The following is a 22,222-nucleotide window of genomic DNA, read 5'->3' as shown; positions in this document are numbered from 1 at the left end:
TTTTAGCCAGTTTATCGAGCGGTACACTGTATTAGCAAATTTACTGCAGTCAAGGTTTAAAAATCCCCTTAAAAATACTGTATATTCATTAACACCAAACTTCAACATATTATTATAGTTATTTTAAGTGGATTTAAAAACATTTGTATTTTCATTTTGAAATTTCAATTTCCTTTCCTTTAAGGCTTTTTATAGATAAAAGTGCTACAATGACCTAGAAGCTGCAGAAACCCTGCAGTTAACTTCCTGGGATTCTGTTTTTCTGTTTAGACTTAGAAGTATTAATGAGTAATCTTCTAAATATGTCAACAGGTACTGGAAGCACTTTTTGTGACTGGTGAGACAAAACAATTAGATTTTGATCAGTAATTTACACAGTGAGCAAGACCAGTGATCAGCAGTGTAGTTTAGGAAATGATACAGGAAAAATGTAACTACAGATCTTGGTGTTTTCCAATTTTATTTATTTTGTAACATCTAGAAGATTTTATTAGCTAAATGTTAAAAATAGTATTTTACAGTCACCTTAGAAATAAAAAAAGATGCCACTATAAAAAAAAAACACAAAACAACAGCAAAATATTCTGTAATGAAGTATTACTTTGGATTTTTTTTTTTATAATTTGTTGTCCATAAAACAGCCACAGATTTTACAGGTAATTAGAGTTCATCATGCTGGTAGACGTTGTACTCCTTAGCTGATATGAAGCCATCTCCATCGTGATCGTTCTTCTTAAATATATCAGCTAAAATTTCATCGTGGACTGAGGGATGACGTTTTTTGCCATCTCTTGCAAATTCTTCTTTCAAATATTGGCTTATCTAGAAGGAAAAAAAAAAAAACCCAAAAAAACTATTGTGACTTTTATACCAGAACTCAGCAGCTACCTTCAAGAACACTGGGGTATACGTGTGAGTAACCATGACTGCAGCGTAGGCATGTCTGAAGTTACTTTTCTACTCCATCTGGGACATACTGGTAGAGTAAAGCAAATGTCAGCATGACGCTGTATAGCTTGTCTAAGCATACAAAAGCTTTCCATGATGAACTTGCATCAAAAGCAGCTTGTGTAAGGATAACATTATGATTAAAGTATCTCCAAAGTTTTATAAATACAATCCACTCAAAATTAATGACGTCAAATTACCTCGAGTTCAGAGAGCTTCTTGTCATTGTCCTTGTCTATTTGACGAAATGCTTCAACACTGCGAGGTCCCTTATTTACTGCATAAAGTTCAATCTCAAAGATGAGTGTTGCATTTGGTGGAATCTTGCCCTGTGCTATGAATAAAAGAAAAAGTACATTTAAGAAATCATATGATATGTTCAGTGATCGCACATATGGTAAATGCGCACATAAATTTTCCTATTTTCTCTTACAAAAGACGGTGTTAATATTCAGATTAAATGCTGGATTTCAATATTACACAGCTAGACTTATCAGTTCATGTTCTGGCATGACATTGGTTCAGCAGGTCATTGTGTTAGAGAAACTATTTTGAGAGAGACTTGAAAACAATATACTTCCCTGAAAATTATATTGTTTATACCATATTTTCATAAATGAGGATGTAGCCAACTTTGAGAAGTGTTTGTGCATCATGAGAAACAAATATTCCTGATGTTCTCACTGTTTCATATACTGTCATATGATGAGGCTTACTGAGAGATTGATTCTAAGATGTATGTATTCATTTAATATCTGCAATGTGATTTATAGTATATACATTATAGTACTAGACCAATGTTTTATGCATTTTCTGTCTGAAGAAACAAGCAGGTAATATCAGGTTTTACAAATTTACTATGAGTTATACCTATGATTAAAGGACACTATGCAAAATAGTGAGTTAAATATACATCTCATTAGAAAGAAGCAATAGCATGTAATTCATCTGATTCAAATTTGAAAACAAAAACAATCCCTAAAAAACCACACAACCAAAAAAGCCCTAAAGAACCACAGGAGTATTTTCTCTGGTCCCTAAATAAAAACACCAAAACATTTTAGACAGTATTATTCCCGTGTCAAAGCATTTGCCTATAAACATATGGCCTTGTATCATGCATCTGGCCAGTTAAAAGGAACTGAAAAAGACCAGAATAAACTCATCAGGTCTAACAGTAAAGCCAAAAAAGCTTCCAGAAATCATGCAGTGTCATATTAAAATGTGAACATGCAAGCTGCTTCTATTCATAGCCAAAGCTAGTGTGCATGACTTTAAACAGAATGTTGAGCTTGTGACCATCCTTCATAAACTGAAGAAAAACTAAATGTACTTTGCTTTTAAGAACAAGGCAAACAAAACTGTTACTTACATTTCTCATCTAAAATATCAATGTTAAAAATCACAAGTTTTAAAGTTCGAAAGATCTTCATCTTACAAGCCTGAACATGTAGAAGTTTTAAATACAGCTGAATATATGCCATTGTTTGTATACTACTTACCAAATAAAGATACAGTATTAGACTTCAGTGCCAATATTTACAAATATACATACCGACAAAGGAAAGATATGTAAAGATTTAGAAAGCCACATGCATCTTTTCTAACTCAAGATTAGGCAGGCATCTTCCTCAACATGCAGGAATATGCTGAGACAGAGGACAGGTATGTTGCAGAAACAGAACAGTTTCTTGATGTGCTACCTAGAACAAACAGTTAACACTAGTATTAGATTAAAAGAACGTATTTTTATTTGTGTCAGTGTTTCTCCTTGTTGCAAGTCTTGCTTATTAAATGGTTATGCTCAAGAGGTAAAAATTTGTTCCTCCTAAACTTCATTGGCTACAGTGGAATTATAACAAACACAGAGCTGTTACATGAGACTGTAACACAATAACATTTACCAAATAATTACTATACATCAGAAGTTGCATTTTCAAAGAAACTCCTACACCCAAACCAGGGCTGCATTTATTTACAGTTAAGTACTGAAACACTACATAAAAATGACTAGAAGTATTTTTTTTTTTTTAAATCATAAATTCAAATCCGATTTCATGCATTGTATTGGTGCAATTGTTAGGCTTTGTGATCATGTTGTGTGTTAACTATCCAGAATGTAAGCAATCTTTTAAACAAATGATCTCCAGTTAAATCGATTCAGTGGTATGAACTGGGTTACATTCTGTTTTGCTCAGAAGAATTACATTAAGAGGCTAAAGCTACTAAGAATGAAATAATAGAAACTAAATATGAATAGAATATAATTTCAGGCTGGATAATAGGAAAAAAATCCTCTCAGAAAGAGCGATGAGGCCTTGGAACAGCTGCCCTGGTAAGTAGAAGAGTCTCTGCGCAGATGTGGCACTGAGGGACACGGGTTAGTGGGCACGGTGGGTTGATGGCTGGACTAGATGATCTTAGGGGTCCTTCCCAACCTTAATGATTCTATGGTAATAGTGTAAGATAAAATGCATATATCGATTGTGGAGACCTTCCTCTGGCTGTATGTTTTTGGTATTGTGGCACACCAACCACCTTGGCTTCACAACGCCAAGGCAGGAGGCATGTGCTGGGATTTCTGATGCAAAATGCAGAGCTTGGGTGGCAGCCTGTGATAAGGACTACTTCAATCACATAGAAAGGAGCAAAATTAAGCCGTGCAGCTCCAGTCACCTCAAGTGTTCTACAAAAATAATAAAGCACCAACTCTTAGTCATTTACAATACTGTTCATTCATTTGAAGGTAACCAACACAGATCAAAAAAAAAAAAGTCTAGTATTTAAACTTTTTTTTTTTACCATATCCTTGCTGTCCATATGCTAATGATGGAGGGATGACCACTTTCCGTTTTTCTCCAGGACACATGTTCATCATAGCAATATCCAACCCTTTTATCACTTGTCCAACACCCAGAACGAACCATTTCGGATGACCGTCATTTTGCGTCCGACTATTAAAAAAACAGAGTGGATAACAGCAAATTTAGCATTCCTATCTATTTTTAAAATGAGTTTAGATTATCAGACAGTGAAAGCGTGCATTACATTATTAGATGACCTCTAAGGTCCCTTCCAACCCAAGTCATTCTATAATTTTATTATTAAAACAGAATAATGTGTAGAATGCAATAATACCTTAAGTATAATGCTATTTTTCTGCTACACTTTTAATTAAATGTGTAAGCAAGAGGGCTTTTGTGTCAAAAATATTCACTCCAATGGGGAAAAAAATGCAGGTAAAATGGTAGTTGAATGTAGAGTTATCCTCCGTTGATTTTTTTTTCTTAAATAATAGAATTGGAAGGCTGAACTAAGGCTGGGTCATCATCTAGGCCGCTGCCTGTAACATCTGTCAAAAGACGGACAAGGGATGAGCCTGAAGGAAGGCAGGCTTCCCCGAGGCAGCTTGGGACAAGGAGGAAAATGCTCGCAGCTGCAGTCTCCGGGCACCAGGCCCACTGTGCAGAAGCGCGTGGTGCAGGGAAATTCCTGTCCCAAACGGCTTATTTCCAGCAAAGCAGCAAGCGCTTGCCTCAGCGAGTTATCGCTTTCCCTCTGACACCATCTGCACTCGGTTTAGAGGGAGAAACGAGCTTGAGAGGAGGACGAATGCCACTGCCGCCCGCTCGGGTGCCCGCTGCTCAGGGAAGGCCGCGCCACGTCCACCGCCGCAGCCTCGCGCCCACCTGCAGTAGAACTTGGAGCCGTTGCTGGCCAGGAAGCCGTCGTAGTGCGCGTTCAGCAGGTCCCCCTTCTTGCTCTTGGGGCTGCAGCTCTCAGGGAGGTGCAACACCTCTATCTTCACCTCCTCCTCCGCCGCGCCGCCCTCGGCCCGCGCCGGGGCCGCCAGCAGGGCCAGCGCCGCGAGGAGTAGTCTCAGCCCGCGCCCCATCGCGCTCCGCCGGCGTGGCACTGCGACCGCGGCCGGAGGGGCGGAGCCTCCCGCCCGGGTGGGAGGGCCCAGGAAGTGAAACGGCCGTGAGGGAGCGGCCAGGGGAGCGCGCATGGGGTGCGGGAAGCGCCCCGCCGGGCGGGTGGCGCCGCCGGGGCCGCCGCGGGCCGCGCCGCGTCTGGGCTGAGCCGAGCCGAGGTGGGCCGGGCGGCTCCGCCTCCGCGCAGAGAGTAGCGGCGGGGACGGGAGCCGAGCTGAGCCCCGTCTCCGTGGCGGCGCCCGCCCTTTCCCCGCGGCGGAGCAGGAGGATGCGGGCCGGAGCGGGGCTCTGAGCGATGGAAGGAGTCCTGTACAAGTGGACCAACTACCTGGCGGGTAGGCGGCGGGCCGGGCCTGCGGTGGCCGTTGGGACGGCCGGGCCTGCGGTGCGGGGCTCTGGGCCTCGCCCCGGTGGGGCTGTTTGTGGGCTCCGGGCTCCGGCATCGCGCCCTGCCTCGTGCTGGGCGGCGGCCTCCGGCTGCGGGGGTGAGCCCTACGTTTCGCTGGGGGCTCTGGCAGCCGGCCGGGGAGCTTCTGTCCCAGCATCTCATTCCGCCAGCTCGGATGTTGCTCTTTCCCTTCCGTCTTCCTGAGAAAAGGCTTTTATTTGCTGCGTGCAGACCTCTGGGTAGTGTTGCTTGCTGTTGAGGACTTGTAGAATGGCTTGGGTTGGAAAGGACCTTTAAGATCATCTAGTTCCAACGCCGTGCTATAGGCTGGGATACCTCCCTCAAGTCCAGGTTGCTCAAAGCCCATCCAACCTGGCCTTCTATCCTTCCGCGGAGGGGGCATTCACAGCTTTACCTGGCAACCTGTTCAACTGTCAGGTAGGGTTACCCAAAATCTTCAGCACTAAATGTTCCTGAAGTCTGAATTCTCCTAACTGGGTTTTGGATGTTGGTTTTTAAATTCTCTGCTTCTGTGTCCTAACCTGTAAAACATATAAAAACTGGAATTCAGGGTGAAACACACAGGAAATGTATCTGTAGAACTGCTGTGGAGAGAAGCGCACCACAGATCTGTGTGATCTGCGTTTGCTGTCAAAAAGTGCAGCTTTGTTTGCTCTGTCCTCTCATAACAGAGACATCATCTCTGTCTGGAGATAGCAGTGGGTGGGCTGCACTTTCAAGGTGGAAAAGATTTCTTTTCCAGTGCTGTAATCGAACTGATTGTGCCTGTAGAGTAGGTTGTGCAGGATCCCATGCTGTGCCTAATCAAGCCTCTTCTTGGCAACCGATGACTTCATTGCCTTCTTGGTCTCCTGCTCCTCACGTGTGCTGTTCTGCTTCAGAGAATTCAGGTTTTCAGCGTGGAGTGGTGCAAAGCTCTGATGGTTTAGAAAGCATGATACCTTGTGGTGTTTATTGCAAACTTTTCATTTGAAGTCTGTTACCTCGTGAGTAAATACACAACAGTAATTGTGAGTGCTGTCCAGTGACAGTATACAGTACAGTGTACAGTACTGTAACTGTACAGTTACAGTGACAGTTACATGTATGTGTACATGACTGCCTCTAATACTCAGTTGCCCTCTAAGCTACCTCTGCTACTGCAGAATCCTTCCTTCCACGTGTGTTGTCCAGCTGAGGGCATCTGCTGCTGTTGCATTTGAAAATTATACTGTCAGAAATTCTCTAGAATTTCCTGAGCATAGCAGAGAAACGCGTTTCAAAAAACTAAGCATATTACTGTTTTTTTTTTCAGTGTTGTTACCAACCTTGTTGTTACTCTGCTATATGTTTTTGTAGCCAGAAATAGGCCGTAGTATTTATTGTAGTTTTCACAGTAGAAGCCAAGCAGCTTGTTATCATTGCTGAAGCATTGTGGAAAATGTTATTTAGTTTCCTCCTTCTTTAAAATCAAAGGAGACTTCTTTCTAGTTTCAATAACATGTGTGCATCTAAGAACTTGTAAAATCCAAACTTTGTTAAATATTTTGTCAAATAGCAGATATTATTCACCTAAACTCAACTAAGAAGAAGTGGTTTTGTTCTTTTACTTACTTTTGTGGGGCACCTTGCTTCTGTTTTTTTTCCAATGCCAGCATAACGTGAGGCAGAAATAATCATCTGAATAGGGTCCCTGTTTATCAGAGTAAGTCTATGCAGAAACATATTGACTTAATGCATGTGCTAAGGAGATAAGGGCAGTTCAGAGTGCAACACCACACCGCTTGGAAAAAAAAACAACAAAGTAGTGCATTTCAGAGCTGCATTTTAAAGGTCAGGGTCTTCTGCGTAGTTGTTTCATTGCTGATTGTTTTAGTATAAGTGATTGTGTACACATATAACTTGAATTTTTTTTCCTATGGGATCTGGGGTCCCTTAGTGGTCGTAGGTTTTTTTTATTTGTTTGTTTTTCTCATTCTGTGTTTATGAGAACGTGGATCTGCCTATTAAGTACGTGCCTGCATTTTGAAAGATAAAGATGTATACTGTTACAGCTAATATATAACTTAAAGAAACGTTGCACATTATTATTTCCTTCTCTTGGAATTGTGATACCGGAACAGGCTGTGCAGGGAAGTGATGAAGTCACTGTCCATGGAGGTCTTCAAGTAATGTGTAGATGTAGTGCCGAGGGACATGTTTCCGTGTACATGGTGGTGATGTGTTTATTGATAGATTTGATGGTTTTCTAACCTTAATGATTCTGTGATGCTATATTGTCATATGATCGTGTCCTGCGGTTCTTGAATTGGCATTAACGCTGGTGAGGACTAAATGTGAGCTGTATGAAGCCTTTAGCAGATGTTCAAGAGCATCTAAATTGCATCTAAATTCATCTAAAATGCAGCAAATCCATCTAAATTGCAGTGTTACAACGTGCGGGTGCTAGATGGCTGCAGCTTGGTTTGCTGGTTTAGTGGCATGGTGAGTCCCAAAGACCACACCATTGTGTCACCAAATATGTTGAGGCCTTGGCCATACAGTTACTCCTGTCCCAACTCAACCAAACGGGAAATTAGAAGTTTGGTCTCAGGTTGTAAAACGGAAGGATAATCTGTTCATATAGTCTAGCTGATACAGACTATAATGGGTCCAAGTTCTTGGTATGCTCTCAAGGAATACTTAAGTTCTATGTTGGTTTTAGAAAGAAAGGTAATGTGCTAGGAAAATTATTTTTAATAGTATTGAGAAATATTGTACCCTTTCTTCTGAGCAGTGAGTTTAATGAAATAGCTCTAAGAGAAATAAATAGAAGAATTGTTGTCATGGGCCCTCATGGATTAAAATACATTAGTATTTCTATTTGTCATAATGCTGTGCAGAGTTCACAGAGATACCTGTATAAACTGCTCTGTTTTGTAGGCAGAATAAAGTCAGTGTCATGAAATAGGTTTGCTGATGCAAAGCTGGTGAAAATCTGAGTGGAGTTGGTGTAATCTGTCCTTGCAGATGGACTCTATGTAATATAAGCTGCATCTCAGTTCCCCGTGCAGTGCTTGACATTAAGTTGTTGAGCAGTGGAGATGAGCTACCTTCAGAGGAAATGGTGTGTCAGTGGTCAAGTGTAGCATGCAAACGTTTTCACTGAAATACAGTAGGCAGAGACTGAACATGGCAGTTGTGATGACAGTTGTTTATTTCTACGACTGTAATCTAAAGGAAGTCTACCTGAAAAATATTTGGACAAAGATGTTTCTTCAGAGGTATCCCTTCAAAATGGATTAATCAGTGGCTAAATTAAAATTTCATTCCACAGTGGGATGGAAAGTAGTGGAAACTGCAATACTGCCAGTCTTTCATTCAAAAAGAATGGAAATGAAATAGCCGTATAATACCAGTGTGATGATAGAGCAGCTCTTGTCTTCAGACCACAGACTCTTTATTTCCTGTTGTGTCATGGGATTGCTATAATGTTTGCATCATTTGTGAAAAATTTAACAGCCAAAGAGATGTATTTGATTTGCAATTCAGTAATTAGACTAAACTTCCTTTTTCATGTTTTTAATCTTACCAGGTTGGCAGCCTCGGTGGTTTGTCTTAGACAATGGGATATTGTCATACTATGATTCACAGGATGATGTTTGCAAAGGCAGCAAGGGAAGTATAAAGATGGCTGTGTGTGAAATAAAAGGTAAGAGTTGGATTTCTGCTAGAAGAAATTTTAGATGTTGGGGACGTGGAAGAGATCACCCAGCGTACATTTTGCATCATAGATTTTTTCCTCCCTCTTTTTGTGTATTTGTAGTTCTACGTGATTGCTTTGTGACTTAGAAATAATTAAGAGTGTGAATTATGAAACGGTTGCAAAAGAAAAGGTTTGGGATGTTTAGAGTTTGTTTTTTTTTTAAATTATTATTGTAATTTAGAATCCACCATGTATTCCCCTTTGTTCTAAATAGTTACGTGCACGTGTCCTATGCTTGAAGTTACGTAGGCTAACTGTTTATTTATTCCTCTTTTCTGTCATGTAAGGGACTGAAAATGCTTATTTTTCAGAAGAGCGGCAGCAGTAACCTGAAAGCAGAGATGCTTATAAAGCAGAGATGCTCAATCTTTTGTTTTCTTGAGTCATTTTTGTTGTTCTGTTCTTATGGTGTATGAAGGGTAATAGGTGAAGTCTCGATTTGATCGTCTCTTGCATCCATGGCTAGTGGGAAGTGGATCTGGAGAAACTGTGGTTGGTAATGTGAACTCAGCAAAATATTCTCTTGAAGACATAGTAATGGATATAATGGACTGTAAATGGAGTCCACCTTGATTCTTGTTTCTGGGGCTGTGTAACCTGACAGCAGGTTTCATCTAAAGAGGAGATTGATTCACTTTTTAGTCCTCTGTCATACTTTTTGGTCCTCTGTAAATACTTCTCCTTGCAACAAAACTCTTAAGGTTGCCATGTTTGGATCAGAGTTAGAGTGGAGCTGCTACTACAGGTTAATGTGCAGTGAATTGTTAATGCTGTATGGAAAACTCCTCTTTCTTTCTCTTGAAGGTGCACCAGGTAGCTGTTCTGGGCTTTCTGTTGTTTGGCAGCAATACGCTGGTATTGCTTTGAGATTTTTTTTTTATTTATCAAATAATTGTTACCAGGTTAGGGTGTGTGTGCTTTTGATTTTGTTGTTTGGTTTTGTTTTTCTTAAAACTTGTTTTTTCTTTTATATCTTCAGTCCATGCAACAGACAACACCAGAATGGAGTTAATCATCCCAGGGGAGCAGCATTTCTATATGAAAGCAGTTAATGCAGCTGAAAGGCAGAGGTGGCTGGTAGCGCTGGGAAGTGCAAAGGCCTGTTTAGCAGATACTAGAACAAAAAAAGAAAAAGGTATGTGTGTTACCTAGAGCATGCACAAGCCAACCACTTTCACATGTTTTCAGGTAATGATAGCACAAATACTGTGGTAGAAATTCAGTATTGTTGTCTTTAAAATAGAAGTTGTAATCATTTCTAGTCATCTATAACGTAAATTCCCCCATGGTATTTGAGCTGTGGTAGTGACTGATGCAAATACCTGTGTTATGTAGTCTGTTATTGACTGTATTTTGCTGCTCATAAGCTTTATCACTTCTCCATTTTCACTATTGCTTTTCAGTTTAGATTACTTTGCCTTGTTCAGATTTGTCCTGCACCACGTATCTATTTGGCATTCTAGGAATGTTGCTGTGACCATATGAAGCATTGGATCCACAGCTGCTGTGAATATGAGTTCTGTTTACTTCAAAGAAACTTGTATCATTTCTCCTTTAGCAAATACTCCATGTTTAGTTAGGAGTCTGACTGTAGGCAGTTAGGGACAGGCAATTTAAACTCAAAGTCTATGGAGTTTGGATATCTGATTCCCAGGGCTGTTTCTGAGAAGGTATATGTGTTTCTTAGTTTTTGCCGAATACATTTTTACAGACATTGAAGTGGTGACACTCTGTGTCTTTATTCCCTCTGAGACTATGAGGAACCACTTCTGTGTAAAATCAATCACATGCTTTATTCTTAAAATTTCTGAGTGTGTTCAGCTCTGTCCTGTTTGACATGAAGGCATCCCAAATTTCACTGTGGCCATTGTTTAAGTTTCCTTTTACAAAAGAGAATTCTTTGAAAAACCCACTGGATGAAATCACCTCCGCTACAGGAAGGCAACCCACGAGTACCTTACTGCATCAGACTAAAGGCCTCTTATGAAAAGCAAAAGCAAAATATTTAAAGGGAATAAATGTAAGAAAAACAGTGTAAATAAGGTGATTTCTCCTGTGTATCTGTATGGAGAGTATACCCTCTCCATGTGGGTACACTCTCATCTTTCCAAATCCTCTCACAGAATACTTGAGTCTGGAGGATACCTCTTGAGATAGTGTCGATCAATATACGTGCTCAAGCAGATTCAGCAGGCTGCCCAGGACCACAGCCAGTTAAGTTGTAGTATCTCTGTCCTTAGAGATATTAACAACTAACCTTATCTACAGTTTTCTCATAAAACAGTCCAGTACCACAGTACAAAACTATTTTCTCAAGCTTGGATGAAACATCCTGTGTTTCAGTTTTTGCCCGTTGCTTTTTTTTCCTGTGACTGAGAGCAGTCTGGCTATGTCTTCTTTAAATCCTCCTGTCAAATACTGAGTTATCTACAAACTGCTTCATATTGCCCATGCCTTAATGCTCACAGCTGCCTTGCTTTCTCCTTGTATGTCAGAGACTCCAGTCCCTGAATCGTCTTCACAATCCTTTGCTGGACATGGTCCAGTATGCTCATATCTCTCTTGCACTGAGGAGTCCAGAATGAACAGAGCACTCCAGATGTGATTTCACAAGCCCTGACTAGAGGGGAAAGGATTACTTTCTTGACCTCTTCTATTGTGAACAGCAAGTGTCAGCAACTTACTGTTATGACCGTATTGTTTGTAGCGGTTATGAAGCCATTTAGTTTCAGCTGCTGCCGGTCTGGTTCTCTGTAATTTTATTTTCTGCATAGTATTTTTGCTGTATTGATGTAACCATTTCTACAGTCTGCTAAATTTTCATTCACTGACTTTTCTTTCTATATTACACTGTAGTTAAGAAAGATTTAAACTGTCTTTTCTTGTTACACGCTTCTTTCTGATTGTCCTTAAAACAGCATCAGTTACCAAAAAGTACAAACTAATTGTCTAGCTGTGTTCCATGTTTATTTACAGCCTCTTGGCCCCACACAGCTAAATCATTTGAGTTGTGCAGTTTATTAGCAACAGATTACGGGTGCTTTTAGATTGCTGGTGATTAATACACTGTCTATGAAATGTGTGATGCTAATCAAAAACAATGCAAAGCACATGGGAAAACTGATAGTAATACAGCCTGGCCACAAGCACACTAAATTATAAAACAAACTCTATAGAGATAACAAAGCTTCCTGAGGAAGCGCTCAGCATAGGTGAGCGTGTGAGCCTTGCCCAGTAGGCAACCTTATGGTGAGGGGCAAAGAGTTTTAGCCCATTAACTGATTACAGGAATCAGAGATGGTCTGTGTATCACTTGTCTGCAAATGTGTCTTCCCTATCTTCCTACTCTCTTAAGCCATTTTTTTAGCATTTCTTACTCTGCAGATGGAGCTCTGCCATTATATATCTTTGTTCTGATTGGCGTAGAATTCTCTTGCTTTGCTTTTTGTTTGCACCTTGGAGGCAGGTAGCTTTTGGAATGGAGGTGTGTTTTGGTATTATAATGAGCAGAGTTCCCTAAAGGGTGGCATTTTGTAAAAAGGATGGCAGACTTTTGGCCCACGAGTAGCAGGTAAACAGTTTGATGCCACCAAGTCCCCATCCTGGTATTGTTTTTCTTAGAGTCAGTCCGTCAGGTTCTGTTGAAGTTGTTGATGCCTAAGGTTACCTGTGGAACTACTGTGGATCAAAGAACTTGGTTGTAGTCTTTACTCCACTCTACCTTCCATGCCATTTTAATTGAACACAGACTGCACTCTGTGCTTGTACCGCTGTGAATGATCTGTACCTTTATTTCCAGTAAGTAATGATAGTTTAAGCAATTATTATGCTGTAAGTTGATACTTCCTTTATTTCTTACAGAAATAAGTGAGACCAATGAATCCCTTAAAACCAAAATGTCTGAACTTCGTCTCTACTGTGATCTTCTCATGCAGCAAGTTCATACAATACAAGAATTTGTTCACCACGATGAGACTTGCTCTCCTCCCAGCATTGAGGTATTGAATTTATAGAACGGCATTAGGCACCTTATTCAGCTTAAGTTTCCACTGACAACTTATGTTCTTTTCCCTTCTTCATAATTTTGGGAGATCTAACTTCAACTCAGTTTTTGAATGCCTGTGTCTATGTAATACGTAATAACGGTTAAAAGGACGGAAGACCTGTTATATCTTCTTCTAGTAAAAATATAATAGCATTTGTACGGGAAATGCTAAGTCATGGCCTGAAACAGTGATTGAGCACCTGGTGGGAGGGCAGGGCCAACCGAGGGGAGCTCAGGTGCATGCAATGCAAAATCCTGGCTCCACCAGGATCCGCCCTTTCCCAGACCTCTTTTAAGGGTTGGCATTAGAGGCAAGGGTATGTCGCTGGAGATCCCTGCCTTCCTACTTGAGGCATTCCAAAGGTAAGCAGTTGTTCTTCCTTTATATCTGTGCCCACGGTTGCTGCATTTGGACTTGTTCTCATTTGCTGCAGCCTAGGATTGTGCCACTCCACTATTATTGCTGTACTTTCTATCACATTATAGCATTTCAGGATTTTTGGCTGCTACCCTAAAAAAAATCTGATGCTAGAAAGAAATGAGTGTGCTCTTGCATTTAGTTGCTTAAGTGACCTCATTAGAAGTCCGTGTATGATTAAGTAAAATGAGAAATGGAAATTACCACTAGTTCTTAGTAGAAAGGATGGAAATTGGGGAAAAGCTAGCAGGGCTCATTAGGGGGAGTTTAAGCTAGGTCTGAAGTGGGATGAGGGAAGCAAGCCTTCCGTTGATAAGGTGTGGAATGGTGTAGCTATACTAGAGGGACAGGATGCTAACAGGGGCATTGAAGGACCCACTGCTTTGAGAGGTGCTGGCAAAACTGCAGCATAGACAAATCCTATGATGATGAGGCAGTGACTGCTGGAGCGATAGAAGACAACGGGGAAAACCAAGGGAAATACTTAAAAAGGAATTTAGGAGTTATTCTTTAAGGAGACGACAAGACCATCTGTCCAGCTGAAGTGCCTCTACACCGATGCACGTATCTTGGGAAACAAACAGGAGGATCTGGAAGATACTGTGCTACTAGAAAACAGCGATATAGTTGCTGTCACCAAAACCTGGTGGGATGATTCCCATGATTGGAGCATGGCTATCAGTGGCTACAAGCTGTTCAGAAGGTACAGGCAAGGAAGGAGGGGAGGAGGTGTTGATATCTGTGTCAGAAAAGGAATAGAATGTGAAGAGCTGTCCCTAAAGAATAGTCATGAGCAAGTCAAAAGCCTTTAGGTGACAGTTAGAGACCAAGGCAGCAAAGGGAGCCTTGTGATTGTTGTCTACTACAGGCCACCTGATGGTGAGGTTCAGCAAGTCCAAACGCAAAGTCTTGCACCTGAGTTGATGCAACCCTCTTTATCAATAAGAGCTGGGGGATGAAAAGATTGTGTGCAGTCCTGGTGAAAAAGACCTGGGGGTACTGGTGGATGGGAAGCTGAACATGAGCCAGCAGTGCACTCACATAGCTCAGAAAGCCAACCGTATCCTAGGCTGCATCAAAAGAAGCATGTCCAGCTGGTTGAGGAGGGTGTTCCCGCCCTTCTACTCTGTGTTGGGGAGGCCTCACCTGGGGTACTGCATGCAGATGTGGAATCCACAGTACTAGAGAGGGGTGACCTGTTAGAGCCCATCCAGAGCAGGGCCACGAAAATGATCCAAGGAATGGAGCACCTCTCCTATGGGGACAGACTGAGAGAGCTGGGGCTGTTCAGCCTGGAGTAGAGAAGGCTCTGTGGTGACCAGATAGTGGCCTTTCAGTACTCAAAGGGGAGCTACAGGAAAGAAGGGGACAGATTCTTTAGCAGGGTCTGTGGCGATATAGCAAGGGGAAATGAGTTGCAAACTCAAGGAGGTTAGATTTAGGTTGGCTATAAAGAAACAATCTTTTATAGCTTGGGTGGTGAGGCAGTGAACAGGTTGCCCAGAGATGTGGTGGATGCCCCATCCCTGGAGACTTTCAAGGTGAGGCTGGATCACATCCCTGGCAACCTGATCTAGCTGTGGATGTACCTGTTCATTGCAGGGGAGTTGGACTAGATGACTTTTAGAGGTCCCTTACAACTCTAAGGATTCTGTGATTCTAAATTACCGTTAGGTCTTACTAGTATGTATGGAATTTAGTGGATGTAGGGGAAAATTGTGTTTTTTTTTTTTTTTCCTTGCTTATACTTCTGCTTCCTTTTGTTTTTAGAACATGAATGAAGCCTCTTCCTTGCTTAGTGCCACGTGTAATACATTTATCACAACACTTGAAGAATGCGTGAAGATTGCTAATGCCAAGTTTAAGCCAGAAATGTTCCAGCTGCCTCACCCCGATCCCTTAGTTTCTCCTGTGTCACCATCACCTGTCCAAATGGTTAGACATTTTTAAAGTACCGTTTTTTTTTTTCCTAAGAGTCACGTTGTTGTTTACAGGAAGACGAATGGCAGAAAAGTATTGCTATGTGCTTTGATGTCAGCAGATAGAATCTTGACTCTGCTATGTTGAGTACTGGTTTTAAATATTGTTGAAATCAATGCTTCTCTGTTTCCAGTCTTTGTTTTCGAGCCTTTAGTAATCCGAATAATTTGTCATATGTATCAAGACCCTGTACTGAGATAGCTATGAAATTAATGAGATTTGAATACTTGAAGCACTCGAAGCAGTGTAGCATATCTTTCAGTGTATATCATTCAAAAATGTTTGTATTAGTCTGATACGATCTTATCAAAAAGGTAAATAATGGTAAAGATACTGCTTGCATAACTCTTTGTTACTAATCATTTCTTTTAGGAGTACGGTATATGCAGAATTGTCTTAAATGTCTCACTAATTGCATATGCAGATTCTAAGATGGGCTGTATTGTCGTTTTTTGTTGTGGGAATCCTTTATTTGCGCTTTGATCTTGTCTCCTTATCTTCTTCCAGTCAAAGCTAATCCTTATTTATCTAAATTAATAACTTTCATACATAAAAAATTTGGCAGTGGTGTCAGAAGAACCACAAAGAATCAAAGGACAGAATTTTCGCTTTATTGTGTGTGCAGAATTTAAATGGTCTTTTGGTAAGGGGAAGAGTACCTCAGTATTTCTGTTTATCGCGTCAGTTAACAGATGGCTCTGTGACTAGGTAATATTTTGGGTAAATTGCATTTCCTGTGCGAATGCTTTAGTATTGGTGGCAATCCATCAATTTTATATATTTTTTTTTTAGAGTTGAAACAGTTTTTTTTTTTTTTTTCTTTAACAGAAGTTGTTTTTAGTTAAAAGAAAATCACCCGCCCTCTTTGTAGAGGCTGTAAGTAAAGTATAAGTTAGTGTTGGTGTGAGTATCATTTCTGTAAATAACTTGTGACTTTTTTGGTCTTCCTAGATGAAGCGTTCCATTAGCCATCCTGGTCCTTGTTATTCGGAAAGGTACTTTTCTATTTCATTAGATTTTATCTCATTTCTCTAAACACCTCCCTGAACCTGCTAGCACTAAAATCGAAGTGTGAGGCAAAGTTCACTTGGGGAGAGGAAATTAAAAGGCATAAGTTGATCTAATTTTGAAAATTAAGGTGCCGATTCACAGTGTCTTTGGTAAATAATGGAGCAGCTGCTGTGTCTGTTACTTGCTCTGTAAATATTTATTCATGGTGGAGACTTCATGCAAATGATTTCTGCTAACTTCATGAAATCAGACACGTAGCTTGAAGTGTTAACATTGTTGTTTTGGGTTAGTCTTTCAGATTTTTGAACTATTTTCTTCTGCACGCAAACAACATACTGCATATTTTATTTCAATTTTCAGGCCTTAAAATTATGAGAAAGAGTGTTCTGTTGACCGTGCCATTGCTATGTTAGTATAGTGAAAAACATAATTGATAGAACAATATAATCTAGAGTCAAAATTGTGTTAAAATTTGGGTTCTTACAGATTTTTCATACTAATGTAACTCATTTCATTTATAGGGATAATCACTCTGTGAAAGAACCAGTTTCATCCCTCCATCGGTTATCACAGCAACGCAGAAGAACATACTCGGATACGGAATCTTACAGCGATACTCCCCTGGAAGATTCTCAGAGTAAGTTTGGAAGAGAGATGGTTTTCTTTTGTATCTTTCTGTAGAATTTATTACTTTTTATTTATAACGTCAAGTGTTACAGTGCTGATGTCAGTACAAGGGAAAAGATTTGGTTATACGATTCCTACGCTATGTATTGAAGCACCTGTGTTATGTAACTGACTTCTCTGGCTTTCATTCACATTGATAAGAATCTTGCAGCCGAAGCTGAAGTATTGAACTGAACAGGACCGCTTGTAATCTAAATTGGAGATCTAACCAAAACAGGAGTGTTTGTACTAAAGCAGCCTTACATGCATGCTTTTCTGATAAGTGGTATACTGTTATTTGCAATCTGCTTGTTATCACTAAACAAATTCTCCTTTCTTTGAACCCTCTGGCTAGAGGGCTCTACTCCCTAGTGCATTGCTGAAAGATCACACATTTCAGTGGCTGTTTGCCTGGTGTGGTGCAGCATTGCAAATAAATGAAAACAACCTTCAAAATTCTAAAGCGATGTCACAATCCTAGTCTCTCCTGGTTAAATGGGCCATACTGACTTAGTAGTCGGTTCTGTGGTTTTTCAGTCTTGAGTCTTGCTGTCCTTTGGACTCCGTCCTAATTCCTCTCAGGAAGCCTTTTAACTTGACTAGTTCTTCTTGGCTAGTTCTGGTACTACTGCTTTTACGCTATCATGGCACAAACATTTGCACCTCCACACCATTTCCTTGTTTCTCTGATGCTTGCATATTGTGAAATGACAACCACTTTTGCCTCAGTCATCTGCCACCAACTTAGGATCTGCCACTGTAAATCCCAAGCTAATAAACTTGGTTTAGTCTCCGTTCTGTGTTTCACTGCTAATGCAGCTGCACATCAGTCTTGATTTGGTTGTTAACATCTGGGCCATCTTCTCCAAGTCTAGCTCTTTTCAGGCCTGCTGGAAAGTCTTGTTGCTGCTAATACCAGACATTTGTAGTTATCCTAGTTTTTCCTCTTTCCTGACAGGCGGTCTAGCAATATTCAACTTGCAGGAAGTCATCAATTTCACGTTAATAATAGAAAATGTTTTAATTAAATGCGTATCAGTGCATCAGTGTTTTTTTTTCCCTCAAATTAATATTTTTGTCATACAGCATTTGTCTGCACGGATAGCTGTCCTTCAAATTCAATACAAATTGTTTGAAAAAGGTACCACATGTATACTAGGTGTACATTCATTATACCCATCATCCTTGTGCATGATGGCAATGGAAATCTTTTAGAAGTCCAGAGTAATTATGCATCTTATCCCTTATGAAGAGCGAACACTTAACGAGTAGAATAACTGACAGATTGGAGGAGGGTTTTTTTTTTTTTTTTTTTTAATTGAAATTTAAATACTTCTTGGTCTCTTCATAGGATCTGCTCACTGTCCTAGAAATGCTGTAAACGGAGATCTGGTGTCATCAACCATTCCGGAAGAAAATAGATCGATATCAAATGAAAGATCTGAACTTGAAGGGAGTCTCTCATCGTTTTCTTCCTGAAGAAGCTGAAAGTGTTTAAATTTTCTATTAAAAATGCTATGCAAAGGCTGCTGTAATTATATTGTTATTATAGGAAGTAGTAATTTCCCTTTTTAGAAGGATTTCTCTGCACTTTATAGAATAACCTGAAAAATATCTTTGAGGTGTATTTTATCTTTATATAGTTTATTTGCAAGAGTATTTTCCTAATATTTCACAGTTTGAATGTGCATTTTTTTGGAACAAATGATGGTTTAACAGATAAGCATCTACATTTGTAAATGTTGCTCTTTATAAAAAGTTTGAAGGTCTGACTGATATAGTAGTAAACCTGCAGGTTATAAACTTTAGCAAAGAGGTTTTGTTTTGTGGGGTTTTTGTTTGTTTGTTTTTCCTTTTTGGAGAATGTGCAGCTTGTGCCTGCTGATCATTTGTATAAGCAGTCTGCCTGGAGCTTTGGTGGCCCTGCAGGGGCTTTTTTTGCCTGAGTAAGGGCTGTGGGACTGGGCATTAATGGATCTACTCTAGCAGCATGTTGGTAATTGACATTGCCTTCTTTAAAAACACAAGGGTATACATAATCTGGTCTTTATTTTTTGCCAATGAGAGTAGAAATATTTTGTGTATTTTTCTAGGAAAAAAAGAAGTATACAAATAACTTAATATGAAGCATTTGTACCAAGCATTGGATATTTAATAATTTTTATTTATTTATTCTTCTTTTGCATCAAAATTTTTTTACCTACTTTCACTACTAAAGATACAAAAATCTACTAAAGGTTTCAAAATGGGCATAAATTGTTTCTGGTGTGTGTAGCATCACAAGTAGCTAATGCAGCACTTCTAATATATACTCTGCTCACGTAATACTTTGCTGAAAACACATCTTTTAGAAGAGCTGAACTATTAGACCATGAAGCTGCCGTTGATATGGACAGGGGTATCTGGACGTATTTTATTTATGACACGTTTATACAAAGGTAGCTTCTGTTTTGGTGATTCCTTTGTATCGTTTCAGGATGGTATACACCAGGAGGGGCATTCTGCTCTCAGTTACATCAGCGTAAATCTGCATTAACTGTAAGTGAGATCAGATTCTGATACTCAGTAATTCACGAGTAATATAGTATAGTATAACAGTGCCTACTAGCACCTTGATCCATAAGGTTGCTGGAGTTAGCATTGTAAGCTTTTGACGTGGGGGGGAGGGTTGGTGTTCATTTAAAGATAAACTTGGTTTATAAAATCTTAGCTGTAGAGCACTTTAAGCAAACCATCCACTGTTCTTGGTTTACAAAATTCCTAAATAAGTGCACGGGGTTTTTTGTACTTGAGCACATACCAAAATCTGTTTTTTATAATCAGATCTTTCTTTAGTCTGGTTTGTCTTCCTTTGGTGTATATGAATAATTTGGTGGTTTTGAAGCAGTTTGGAAAAGACAGATGGGGTTGGATTTGAAGGTTTCACTATAAACTTCTGGAATATTGACTCATCTAATTCAAAATAGATCCAAACCTTGAGGAAAAACATAAGCTGTTGCTTGTGTAGACTACCAGTCTTCAAACCATTCTGTTGGTGTTCAAAGGGAATGGAAAGGCTCATTTAAGTAAAGTTATTCATGGCTTCCAGCTCAGTGCTGTCACTTGTGCTCAGTTCTGCCAGTTCTCATGTACCTGTCATTTGCATATCAGCCACACACATGCTTGTACTTTTTTTTCCCTAAATGTTTGCTGTTATGTATTCTGTATGACACCTAAGGCAATTGTAAAAACGAGTATTAAAAAAAAAAAAATTCAGAGAAGTAAATGATGTATTTGAGTGTTATGTTGAATCATATACGCTGGTTTAGAGCTGCTTACTAAAGTGTCACTCAAGTTTCTTCCAGTGTATACTGTGTTAAGTACATGTCACGTTAATGGGCATCTATCTCTGACTTTCAGCTACTACAGAGAAAATAAATAGTCTGGAGTCTGAGCAAAAATTTCCTTGAGACTGATCACTGGTGTAGTTGTAAGTCAGGGTTTAAAATACTGATAAATATTTTAAGTATGACTGGCTAGATAAAAGTTGTAATGCTTAGATTGAAGTGTAACAGTTCCCTGTAATTAATTACTTAAGGACTCTGTAATTAAGAAATTTGAAATCCTTAAGAGGCCTTAAGGCCTGAAAATTGAAATCCTTAAGAAATCCTGAAATGTGTTTAAGTGAAATCAGTGGAGATGATATACTTTTGTACTTTTGGCATCAGGATCTAAGTTGTCATTCTGGAAAATGGTTCTAAGCCGGAACCAGAGTGGTCCATGTGTAGTAAGATTTTTTAAAAAAAGCTGGATGCTCTTCTATTTTTTTGCTTCCGGGTCCAGGGGAGAGCTAACTAGTAATGCATAATTGTATTATAGCTCTTTCTGGTGGAGAATGGGAGGTGACCTTCATAATAAGTTATGTAATTAGCATGTCTAGTTTTGATCTCACTTGCTTCTGAAAAGCTCAGTCTGAAGCCAAATTGAATTTTTGAGGTACTTCTCACGGAAAGGATGTAATCATGCTTCTATCTGCCTGGGCCAAGAGCGGTGTTTTCTGGTTGTTGACTTTTATCTCTGAAGTTTCTAACGTCAGATGATAATAAGCTGAAAATAAGAGTTCTGGCCTGCACTTTTAAAACATGCTCACTAATCTTTGCTAGGATTTTTTCTTTATGCATCAAGGTCCAGAAGCATGAAATCTAAATGCTTTGACATGGTGGTAGTAGGATATTTTTGTGAACTAAGCGCTGTGGTGCAGTAGGTCTTACCTTTAAACAGAGCTAATGTTAGCCTGTATGGTTAGAAGTCCCACCTGAATAGAGGAAGTAAATAATTTTGGACACTGTCTTCATTTTCTTATTTTTATTCAGAGGCTGCTTACTCATGGGAACTGCTGTTGTTTTGGACTGTGTTTTATGACAGTGAAGGAGCCTGAAGCTTCATGTTGTGACTTTATCAGTGATGCTCGGTTTTAGCGTTCGCTTAGCTGTCTTGTGAACACAGGCTCAGCAGCATGTCAAGTTATCTATTTAAACTGTGCTCCAGCAAATCCTCTAAGTACCTTACTTTAGATCCTATTTTAGGCATACGAGTTAGTCATCTGCTTAAAGTTAGATGTGCTTGCAGACAGAACTAACTTGCTTGCACTACGCTGGCTGCTTTCAGCTTGATCAAGTAGGAATGTCTAGATTCAGTAGAGACAACTGAAGACTGAATTTCCAGTAGTACACCGTATTTTTATTGTTCCCTTTTACTTCTGTCTCTAAGGGAAAGTACCATACCTTCAGATTCTTTTTCACTGTTTCTAAATGCTCGTATTTCCATCACTCCCAACTGTCAGGATCTTGTCATGATTCAAAACGTAGCTTTATTTTGCATTTTCACCTCCATTTATTAGCTAACCTGAAGGTCATTTTGCCTCTGACTATGTGACCTTAACTCTACCCTTGCCATGCTGAGCTTGCTACATGGGCGATTACAGGCTGGAGTCTAGCAATAACGTAGTCCTCTTCGTGCTGTACAACACTAAGCTAGCATAGCCTACTGAGAAGCAAGGTCTGTTTTGACAGTTGGTGAATGGTGCTAGATATTGTGCCTCTGGTAA

General features: G+C 39.9%; 3 protein-coding genes across 4 annotated transcripts in view; 2 read left to right on the top strand and 1 right to left on the bottom strand.

Annotated features, from left to right (window-relative positions):
• Positions 1-8,962, top strand: part of DFNB59 (deafness, autosomal recessive 59) — a 28,884-nt gene extending 19,922 nt beyond the window's left edge. Inside the window, exon 7 of the mRNA XM_426573.8 lies at positions 8,846-8,962. The gene's annotated coding sequence lies outside the window, so the exon portion shown is untranslated. The remainder of the gene's footprint in view (positions 1-8,845) is intronic.
• FKBP7 (FK506 binding protein 7) lies at positions 444-5,341 on the bottom strand. Of its 2 annotated transcripts, none has more exons than XM_421981.7 (4): positions 4,638-5,341; positions 3,751-3,902; positions 1,149-1,282; positions 444-822 (listed from the first exon to the last, which is right to left on the bottom strand). In XM_421981.7, the coding sequence occupies exons 1-4, from the start codon at positions 5,324-5,326 to the stop codon at positions 661-663; spliced, it is 1,137 nt and encodes a 378-aa protein (XP_421981.7). In that variant the 5' UTR covers positions 5,327-5,341; the 3' UTR covers positions 444-660. The 2 variants fall into 2 exon arrangements, 1 of the variants encoding a protein (XP_421981.7); XR_005861288.1 differs by lacking the exon at positions 444-822 and adding an exon at positions 2,504-2,651 and having other exon boundaries at positions 1,145-1,282.
• Positions 5,065-20,401, top strand: PLEKHA3 (pleckstrin homology domain containing A3). The gene is made up of 8 exons (NM_001031251.2): positions 5,065-5,218; positions 8,846-8,962; positions 9,996-10,151; positions 12,878-13,014; positions 15,250-15,414; positions 16,411-16,454; positions 16,992-17,107; positions 18,488-20,401. Exons 1-8 carry the CDS (start codon positions 5,179-5,181, stop codon positions 18,613-18,615), a joined length of 903 nt encoding a protein of 300 aa, NP_001026422.2. The 5' UTR covers positions 5,065-5,178; the 3' UTR covers positions 18,616-20,401.
• Positions 20,402-22,222: the final 1,821 nt, after the last annotated feature.

Source organism: Gallus gallus, chromosome 7 (assembly GCF_016699485.2).
Source record: "Gallus gallus isolate bGalGal1 chromosome 7, bGalGal1.mat.broiler.GRCg7b, whole genome shotgun sequence".
Taxonomy (NCBI): Eukaryota; Metazoa; Chordata; class Aves; order Galliformes; family Phasianidae; genus Gallus; species Gallus gallus.
Note: the sequence above shows the minus strand (reverse complement) of the source record. Positions and strands in the feature narration are given on the sequence as shown.